General features: G+C 37.7%; 1 protein-coding gene across 1 annotated transcript in view; it reads right to left on the bottom strand.

Moving 5' to 3' along the window:
- Window positions 1–3,798: 3,798 nt before the first annotated feature.
- Window positions 3,799–11,227, bottom strand: part of al (aristaless) — a 173,131-nt gene continuing 165,702 nt past the window's right edge. The window contains exons 5-6 of the mRNA XM_067769905.1: window positions 9,149–9,411; window positions 3,799–9,043 (exon numbers count right to left, since the gene is read on the bottom strand). Coding sequence (XP_067626006.1) covers window positions 8,455–9,043; window positions 9,149–9,411 — 852 coding nt within the window. The 3' untranslated portion in view covers window positions 3,799–8,454. The remainder of the gene's footprint in view (window positions 9,044–9,148; window positions 9,412–11,227) is intronic.

Genomic DNA, 11,227 nt, shown 5'->3' with positions numbered 1-11,227 from the left:
TGGTATTAAATATTATTAGCATGGTTTTGTTGTTTGTTGTTGTTTTATGACTTTCTATACTCAGTTGAGCAGAGCTCACTGAGTATATTAAGTTCGATTGGATAACGGTTGGTTGTACAGGTATAAAGGAATCGAGATAGATATAGATTTCCATATATCAAAATCATCAGGATCGAAAAAAAATTTGATTGAGCCATGTCCGTCCGTCCGTCCGTCCGTTAAAACGATAACTTGAGTAAATTTTGAGGTATTTTGATGAAATTTGGCATGTAGGTTCCTGGGCACTCATCTCAGATCGCTATTTAAAATGAACGATATCTGACTATAACCACGCCCACTTTTTCGATATCGAAACAGAAAAAGTGCGATAATTCATTACCAAAAACAGATAAAGCGATGAAACTTGGTAGCCGAGTTGATCTTATGACGCAGAATAGAAAATTAGTAAAATTTTGGACAATGGGGGTCGCACCGCCCACTTTTAAAAGAAGGTAATTTAAAACTTTTGCAAGCTGTAATTTGGCAGTCGTTGAAGATATCGTTATGAAATTTGGCAGGAACGTTACTACTATTACTATATACACGCTTAATAAAAATTAGAAAAATCGGAGAAGGACCACGCCCACTTTAAAAAAAAATTTTTTTTAAAGTAAAATTTTAACAAAAAATTTAATATTTTTACAGTATATAAGTAAATTATGTCAATATTCAACTCCAGTAATGATATGGTGCAACAAAATACAAAAATGAAAGAAAATTTCAAAATGGGCTTGGCTCCGCTCTTTTTCATTTAATTTGTCTAGGATACTTTTAATGCCATAAGTCGAACAAAAATTTACCAATCCTTTTGAAATTTGGTAGGGGCATAGATTTTATAACGTCAACTGTGTTCTGTGAAAATGGGCGAAATCGGTTGAAGCTACGCCCAGTTTTTATACAGAGTCATCCGTGTGTCCTTCTGCATGGCCGTTAACACGATAACTTGAGCAAAAATCGACATATCTTTACTGAACTTAGTTCACGTACTTATCTGAACTCACTTTATCTTGGTATAAAAAATGAACGAAATCCGACTATGACCACGTCCACTTTTTCGATATCGAAAATTATGAAAAATGAAAAAAATGCCATAATTCTATACCAAATACGAAAAAGGGGTGAAACATGGTAATTGGATTTGTTTGTTGATGCGAAATATAACTTTAGAAAAAACTGTGTAAAATGGTTGTGACACCTACCATATTAAGTAGAAGAAAATGAAAAAGTTCTGCAGGGCGAAATAAAAAACCCTAGAAATCTTGGCAGGTATTACATATATAAATAAATTAACTGTATCCAACAGATGATGTTCTGGGTCACCCTTGTCCACATTTTGGTCGATATCTGGAAAACGCATTCACATATGCAACTACTACCACTCCCTTTTAAAACCCCCATTAATACCTTTAATTTGATACCCATATCGTACAAACAAATTCTAGGGTCACCCCTGGTCCACTTTTATGGCGATATCTCGAAACGGCGTCCACCTATGAAACTAAGGATCACCCCCTTTTAAAATACTCATTAGCACCTTTAATTTGATACCCATATCGTACACACAAATTCTAGAGTCAACCCTGATCCACCTTTATGGCGATATCCCTAAATGGCGTTCACCTATAGAACTATGGCCCACTCCCTCATAAAATACCCTTTAATGCCTTTCATTTGATACACATGTCATACAATCACATTCCAGGGTTTCCCTCGGTTCATTTTCCTACATGGTTATTTTCCCTTATGTTGTCACCATAGCCCTCAACTCAGTATGTAATGTTCGGTTACACCCGAACTTAACCTTCCTTACTTGTTTGTTGTAATTTGAAAAATTTTCTCGTAGCTTGTTGTTGCATTCACTATTTTCTTACATTTGGAACTTTTTTTCTGACTAATTAGCAACTTAACATAAAATTGTTTGCCAATGACCGCATCAACAACAAAGTAACCAAGATAGTTTATGCATTCATAAACTTCATAAAAAAAAAAAAAAAAACTTATGAACATACGTTCGTATATGGACAAACATATAATTTTTACCTTGTCAGTGATAAGTGCAAAGTCATTTCGTGTCTCTGCTGACGCAAATGACCGCATCTTTGGGGGGTATTCATCGTTAAGTTCGTTTATTCACAAGAGATTGATTGCGTTCAGTTAATTAAAATGTGACTTGAGTTGGTATTAATTACAAATACGCCCATTGCTCAGAAATGGGAAATATTCTCAGCTCTTTAGCATTTCGCTGGAAGTTGGCTTGGCAGAAAGAGGAGCAAAATATACACGCTCAATTTATAAAGTGACTTTCAACTGAAAAACAAATAGTACAGGATGAACTTACCCGTCAATAAAGACCTCATATGAGCTTAGGTGTGGTTGAACTGCCCGGCCAATAAAGACCTCAAAGGGGCTTAGGTTAGGTTGAACTGGCCGGTCAATACTGATCTGACATAGACTGAATGTGTCCAGGGTGTTTGTTTGATGACCAAACGGAAGAACTCCAATCAGGTACCAGTTCTAATGTTATAGAATAACGCCGTCTTCTTGCCAAATACTAGAAGATTTCTATGATCTTACTTAATTGCTGCCCCGAGATCTGGCAATTCTGCCGCCCCTAATAACTGGAGCCTTGACTTTGCCAGCACGGGACATGAACACAGAACATGCTCAACCGTTTCTTCCTGCCGCTCACACTTCCTACACCTGTTGTTACTGACAAGACCTAACTTATAAGTATGTGATGCCAGAAGGCAGTGTCCAGTTAGTATGCCCAGCGTGAGACTTAAGTCTTCTATCTTCAGAGATATGAGCCACTTTGTGAGTCTAATATTATACGCTTTGCCTATTATCCTAGAAATTTTGAAGCCCCCGTTTTTTTCCACGCCTTTCCTGCTTTATGGAGCATATGCAGCTCCTGCTTCTCTAAATTTCTCTCAAACGGATTGGAACGTCTATCGTCGATTCAGCGAGTTTTGCAGCCTTCTCTGCCAACTCATCGGCCTTTTTGTTACCTTCTGTCCCGTTATGACCGGGAACCCAGTAAAGATGTATGGTCCGTCCTGAGCGAAGTTTTTCCAATGATTCTTTGCATTCCAGAACACTTCTCGATGAATTACTATGTGAGATTATTGCCTTAACCGTCGCTTGACTATCACTACATACTATATTGACGTGACTGCAGCTTAAGCACGCTTCCTCTTCTGCTTTCCTCACTGCTATATTTTCCGCCTGAAAGATGCTGCCCAATACCCCTTAAATTATTTGGAAACTTCCGTATACACCTGTATAGTATTTTCTGCAAATTCTGCACCCTGGCACCAACCCTCCGGCTTAATTGTGGCCCCAAGATCTCTTTCGAAGCTCAGTCACGGGACCATATATTCCGTGCCGGAGCTTCAACGCGGCTTATTACGGAAAAGGACCATCAACATCGATAGCACTCCCCAAGACTTTCAGAGAGTGCCCTTATCGCTACAACAACAACAACAAGCTTGAGTAGGTCTGATAATCGGATCTTGTCTTATTTTTTTTCCATACCCTAAAATTTTAACGGTGGTCCACTTATGGTGGTATCTGACATCAGTCTCCAAATATGTACTTACCCAATTTATTTTTCAGAGAAACAGATACCTCATAGCTTCATTTGATTAATAAGCAACTCTAATTTTAACTTGAAAAAAAATTATTAAATAGTCAAAGAAATAAATACATATATAAATAATTATAATTTGTGAATATCACAAAACTTTTATTATGCTAAAATTAATTATTACACATTTTTTAACTCTAAACTATAACATAAATTTGATAAAATCCTAGAACAATATTTTTAGTTTTGTTTTTATTTTACGAGACTAAGTCAAAAGAGTTCATTTATTGAGCACACTGGTATTACTGTTTTAAGTACCTACCTACTGGGTCGATTTATTAACTGATATCGCGCCATCGATTTTTCGATAGGATTTGGGCTCAGGAAAAAAAGTTCCACTACACATACCCAAAAAAATAACTTTCGAGCCTGCGAAATTTCATTTTTTTGACTTTTTTTCGACTTTGATTTTTAAGGTTTTTTTCATGATCTACTAAAAATATTTTCATTTGATTGTAAAATTTTCATGTATACCCTGTTTTTAGCGGACATTTTTGGGTCGGACAGGGTATACATATCAACATTTTTTTAAAAATCAAAGTCGAAAAAAAGTCAAAAAAATTAAATTTCGCAGGCTGGAAATATATTTTTTTGGTTATGTGTAGTGGAACTTTTTTTCCTGAGCCCAAATCCTATCGAAAAACCGATGGCGCGATATCGGTTAACTTTCGTCCATACAAATCGGCCCAGGTTAGCCTACATACATACATACCTCAATTTATTGAAGTATTTAAAGGAAATTATTTTTTATATATATGTATATACATATAACAAAAGTTGCGGTCTAAATAAAAACTATGTACACCTTTTGCAACTGTATTTGGGAAAAGAACAGATGTGTTTCAGAAAAATCGATAGTGTTTCAGAAATGCTCAACTTTATTTCAGATTTACCAAATATATTCCAGTAAATCTCAAATGTATTTCAGAAAACCCCAAGTTTGTTTCAGAAGATGTAAGAAGTATTTCAGAACTAGTCAGATGTGTTTCAGAAAACTCAAATGTTTTCAAAAGATCTCCAAGATTTCATAAAAATGCATTAACAATTATTTTTTATTTTAAATAAAAAGTTAACCAAGTTAAAGGATGAGAAAAGCAGCGAAAATGTTATTACTTACATTCCGACTGACGTTATCCCGAAGCATATAAGAAATGTGGTTGTGTACTGTATAGCGCGAGCACAGCAGATCGTGTTTTTTCTTTTCCGAATAACCTCTTCTACACATACTGAGAAGTCTTTAATTACTCATTGTTCATTAATGTTAGGAAGTGTCATATACATCTTTCCGAATGATTTTATATTTACCAAGTAGTTGATGATCTGTTATAACAGACTTCCGATAACTCACCTGAACCTTTCCCGCAGCTTTCTCTTGTTTGAGTCACGGCGGATATCTATCGAAAGCGCATTTGATGTACATATATCAACGTTATCTTAAAGGGGGCCGGAGTTCCCGGCGGTTTGCAACGCTTTATATTTTAAGAAAAGTTAAGCGACTCATAGTTAAAAATAAATTTTTGCTGGAATTAACTGAAATTTGGGTTTCCTTGTTTCTTTCCTAAAACAGTTGTTCGTTTCTTGAAATACTTTTTCCATATTCTGAAACACATTTGCAGTTTTCTGAAATATATTTGATATTTTCTACAATACGTTTGTAAAATCTGATATACATTTGACCTTTTCTGGAAAAAAAATTGAGATTTTCTGAAAAACAATAGGAATATCTTACATACAGTTAGCTTTTTCTGAAATAAATTTGCACTTTTCTGATATTCATTTGAGCTATTCTGAAATACATTTGATTTTTTCTGAAAAAAAGTTGGAAAAGGTGTAGTAACTAACTACAATTCTTATTAACTAAAAAATATTAAAAGTATCATTTAATTTTTAATTGGTAGATTTTTAATTTTATTATACAAATCGTAACTTTTTGTAACCGAGATAAAAAAATTATAATTTTCTTTTTATATTGTAACGAATTTAGTGCAATTCCGCTTATTTGCAACCTTCTACTAACGTTCGAATCACTAAAATGTTGAATAAATAACTCCAATATTGAATAATGCAAAAATGGTCTTTATTAGACTACTTGAAAATAACACTTATACTTCGCAACTGATAGCTTGCTTAAATCAAATTGATTGTCGTGTCTCGACTGTTGCTGCTTTTTATATTGTTTGGTTTCCTCGTTGACATATTTCTAGGCGCTTCTATTTATAGAATTTACTAGTTAGTTATCAGCTATAAAATTTCTCAGCTATAACTACAGATGCACGATTTTATAGCTTCCATGCGCGTGTATATATGAGTGATACTTCACAAATGATTGCATACTTTTGGGAGTATCTCAGATATATGCATGTGTTTGTGCGTTGCTTTCCGCTGCTTGTATGGACATATGTGTAGACATAATGATTAATTTGGTTATGTGCATACAAGTCACTGCTCAGTATCGGCTTAGAGATCATAGTATCCCTTAGTGTTGCTGGTATTCGTCACAATATGATGTACACAAGGAAATTTTTATGCCCTGCTCTTTGCTTCATTATTTGGCCTTCAATTATGTGCTCAACTATGCTAGCAAATCTCCATACACAATTTTGAAAGCGAACCCTTGTCACCGTGAGCTGCTTTTTGGGCCGTTGAGCTTATTTCACCCTACCAATTTTTATATTATGGAGTTAGACACGTCTAAGTCGAAGCACCAGTACCGCAGGGCTATGGATACCCAATTTTTGAATAAGCGTTATATATGGAGGCTTTACTGAGAGCAAACAGAACTACATCAATTTCCATCTCAACGATTTCGGCAAGAGACTGAGTGTGCCACATAATATACTGACATAGGACGCATCCATAGTTAATGTTATCAGCTATTGCATATCTGTATTCACCGACAGATAACTGACTGCACCAAAGCAGTGGATGAGACAGTTGTAGAGACTTTGCACTGTATGCGCAGGAACATGTAGCTGGAAGAAAAAAGTATACTGGTGGAACAATGAACTCGTGGAGCTGCGTAAAACATGCGATAGGATGCGAAGAGTAGCAACCCGCTACAAGAGAACGAATAAAGCTCTCAGCGCTAGCACCAAGTAAAAAAGTTTCGCCGGCCAACCCAGATGATGTATGAGGAAAATCAGAACCGTTTAATGAAGAACGGTTCAAAAGTGCCCTTCGTAGCATAGTGCCCAGGAAGACCATAAACTGTTGTCATAACAGAAATGATAAACGCAGGCAAGAAAGCTGAGACTTTTTTTCAACAAGCAAGACCGACAGTTTTACTGATAACACTCGACCAAAAAAGTGCTTCAAGTGCTAATTCAACCAGGTGCGGTGACATTCTAGAGGCAGTAGAACGTTTTTTCCAGCTACCTTAAGATTTACTTAATTTCTTGATCGGTTAACTGAGAGACCAGTATCCTAGCGTATGAAATGATAAGCATCCAAAAAAAGGTTAAGATTACAGACAGAGCAGATCAAGGTTCCTTGCTAGGCCCGAATATGCGGAAGACTTCTTACGACAGCCTCTCTAGCTTGGATAAGCAAAACAAATCTTCCCCGTCGCTTCTGCAAGCGAAAGATTTGCTGATCTAGCGGCAAGGCTTGCCAATCCTGATAGGCAACTTGAATTAACATAACCGAAGGTTTGGCCAACCTGCAATCGGGCTAGTAAAATAAGTTGCTAGTATGGTTCGTACTAAACTCACCCCAATACATTCCTGATTACGGCTTTCAACTGGCGGCAGATGTAAATCTTCATATAAGTCACTATCATATTAGTGAAGGTCATTCGCTAACACGAGCTTACGAAACACTTAGGAATAAAGTTTGCACCAAGCTTAGTTTCTGGGAGTACATTCGAGAAGTCCAAAGGCATTTGTTAGAAAGCTGTTTGTATTCGATTCTTATTCTGTGGTCGACGGCACGAATAGCTTCGGATTAACGTCGCTTTCCGCAGAAGCTGCCCTGGTCGCTGCGGAAATTATAGCAATACATTTACTCGTTGACGATAGACAAGAAATGTGAAACATCAGCGCAAACGCGCTGGAAGATATTGCCTTACCGACTCGAGATGGGTCGATCCGACGCTGGCAACATTAGTGAAGCAGTAGTTCTACAGACAAATGCAACAAGGAACTAATTCTCAAACTGGACTCCCCACATCCCTCAGATTGTAATGGGTTGGAAGCCCGAACTGCCTATACTGAGGAGAAATACACGACGTGGCGTACTCGCCCTTTTTAAATGTGATTTATCCGCTTCACAAGGAAGGAAGGGAGGATAATATTAACCTGTGAGTGACAGGTGGGATACGATCAGTTGATACGTAACGCACAGACTTCTCACAAAGCTTAAAGCAGGGGGCCTGACCCATTAGCGTTAGAGAAACCACAGAGTTCGCATGGTCGTTGGATATCTTTTTAGAAGAAGAGAGTCCGATATTTGCAGAGTCTGCAGTGAGACTTAAAAATGTCAGTGAGTTTCTGAAACCAAAATAAGTTACTCTCGGTACAAGTGGGTTTTATTGTTTTACATGAAGTACTCAGCATTCTACCGCATGTCTTTTTTTAACTCGATTACAAAAGATTACGGTTAATTAAATATTTCTTTAACTTGCACTGGTTTAAGTTGCATTTTTCGATATGAAATTTGTTTACAATTACAGTAATGAAGTCGCGCTCTCTTAATTGCAAACTTCGATTATTTCCAAAAGTTTACTGCAGGGAAGCCCTTTCGCACAATACAACAAACCTTTCCAAGATTAACTAGCTTAGCACATCACCATGTCCATTTTGACGTAACATTTCTAATTTAAGTTCATGTTCACGTGCTTTTAACCGCAATGCCGCAATAGATGAAGTGCGCCGATCTTCAGGTGGTGTTGTGGTACGTGTTATTGATACCATGGACGATGATGTCGAAGAAGAAGCTGACGCCTGACCTTGATGTTGTGGTGAGTGCAATTGACTTGCCGGTGCTGATGGCATTGGTGGTTGTGACACCGTCTGATGCATCATTGACATATTGACCACAGGTGATGTTTGAGCTTGTTGCTGCTGTTGTTGTGAATGCGAATGTGCAATTGCTGGTTGCGGCTGCGATTGTGGTGGTGATGGTTGTAGAGTCGTTTGCATTGTCATGGACGTAGGTGATATTGGTGGTGAACCGATAAGATGATTGGGTGAATGTAGCTCGGGTGATGAAATGAGCATTGGTGGTTTGGCTGTAGCGATGCTAAGTTGAGCTGGTGCTGGTGGTGGGCGTGGCATAGCAGTCATATTGGCTAATAGAGTTTGAAATGAATTGGCTGGTGAGTACATGCCGGCCATGCTGTGCAGTAGATGTGGTGGCGCTCTGAACATGGACGAAAGATAAATGGAAACAGTAGTTAATTATTGTGTGAAACAAGAATCGCATAAATATATTCTTATGAAGAGTATGGACTTATATATGACTTACCTTTGAAATTGATTGTAAAATCCAGATGGCAACATTGGTGCCGCCGACAAGTGTGGATAACGAAATGCGGCCAAATTTGCGGGCGAATCAAAAGGTTTGCGCAAATTGAAGCCCAAGTGTGTGAAAGGATTTGGCGGCAATGTTGGTCCAACAACAGCTTGCATAGCGCCGGGCCCACTGGGTAAATATGGATTATATGGATGTGATTGCGGTCCCACCTTCTCTTGTTTGCGCCATTTGGCGCGACGATTCTGAAACCAAACCTAAAACGCCATAGAAAAAATAAAGACCAAAGCAAATTTAGTAATGAAAAATGCATAAATTTTAATTAATTAAATTCAAAGTTGATTTAAAATATTAAAGTGCAATAGGGAAGTGACACGCCCACTTCCTGCAACCATACTACGAACAATAAAATGTGAATAAACGAGTGGGCGTTGTGACCCATCGACATTGAGGTATGGCTGAACGAGCATTTCGTAACGAGATATCAACTAAGTTGGGTGCACTGAGGGAGGGGGCTTAGAAAGATTTGCGCTACAATTTGTTCAAAATCATTTTAATTAATTCAACATCTTTTCCAACATTTATTATTGGAGCGCTGCTGTGCTCAGAGCGCAGCGAATGTTAGGCGCATGCGCACAGTGGCATTCATGCTGATTTCGCTCGAAAGGTAGTAGCTAAGTTAAACAAACATGTGGGCGTGGTTTCGCGTATCAATATACGCCCAATTAATTAGTTTCGAACGAAACAATTCAAATATCGAACTATGATGCCGTATTCTATAAGGCTTTTACGTTTATCTTTCACTGTGGGTGTGCCTTGATATGGTAAGAGTATTGAATTTCAAGGCTTTGACGTTTAGAGCAAAGAGTGGGAGAATCAATCGAATTTGTGTGTGATTAAGAGGAAATTTTAATTAATGTTTGTATAAGGATAAAAAAATATACCAATTAAAAGAGTAAAGGAGCTTTGCTGTTGCGAAAACTAAGGCAAATGCGAGGACGCGAGAGGAAGTAGTATTGGGAGAGATAAGAACAGAAAGAAAAACAAAAAAGTCAAAAATAGAGAGGAATGGAAGAAAAAATATAGTAAGAAAGAAGAGTAGTGAACAAAAAAAAAAAAAGTTAAGAGAAAGAAGTGTAAAAAAAGAGTGAGTGGGATTAAGGATATGAGAAGAGCGGAGAAAAAAGTAGAACGAGTGTCAAAGAGCAGTGATAGAGATATATTTTGCCCCAGCCGGTTAGGGGGCTTAGAATATACCCGCGGCAGGTATGTCTGTCGTAAGAGGCGACTAAAATATCAAATTGATTCAAGAGGTTGCCAGCGCAATTTATGTTTTCTCCAACTCAATTGTCAGCTTCACCTACCAGTGCCGAATCCTGTTTCTTTAACAACCTATGCTCTGGCGACCTTAAGTTTTTACGGACCTAGGGTTGGGATGGAGGGATGGCATAGAAAGTTACTAAATCGTTTCCGAGATGGTCGGTGCAGTACCTTAACGGTGCTTGTGACGTACCGTATCTGCATCTGACATCTGTAACACTCCCCAGAACCTTCTGGGAGTGCCCTTATTGCTGCAACAACAACATCAGAGATATATTTTAAAAGACCTTGATTTGATATGATAGGAACAAATTTTTAGGAAATGGCGGCTAGAAAGAAAGGCAGAGGAAACATATTGAGACATGAGAGAGTTTGGGGCAGAGAGAATAAAAGAAAGGGGGGGGGGGGGGGTAAAGAAGAGGATAGAAAGAACAAGTGGGTAAGAGAATGGGTATGGCTACAGCGGATATAGAATTTGCTAAAGCAGTGGGAGAGATAAATGATGATTTAGAAATATTGCAAAAGTTATTGGTGGTTAAAAAGAGAAGTAAATGGGAAAGTTTGGATGTTTAGATGTTTGGATGTTTGTCATTGTGACTCAATCACGCAAGAATGGCTGGATCGGTTTGGATGAAAAATGGCACACATATAAAAGGATCTACTAGCTATATTTATTAGAAAAGGGGGGTGGTCCCCGCCACCTATGAACAATTATAATTTAATTATTGTATTTTTTCGTTTTTGTGACTGAAT

This window comes from Eurosta solidaginis, chromosome 2 (assembly GCF_040869045.1).
Source record: "Eurosta solidaginis isolate ZX-2024a chromosome 2, ASM4086904v1, whole genome shotgun sequence".
In the NCBI taxonomy this organism is placed as follows: Eukaryota; Metazoa; Arthropoda; class Insecta; order Diptera; family Tephritidae; genus Eurosta; species Eurosta solidaginis.
Note: the sequence above shows the minus strand (reverse complement) of the source record. Positions and strands in the feature narration are given on the sequence as shown.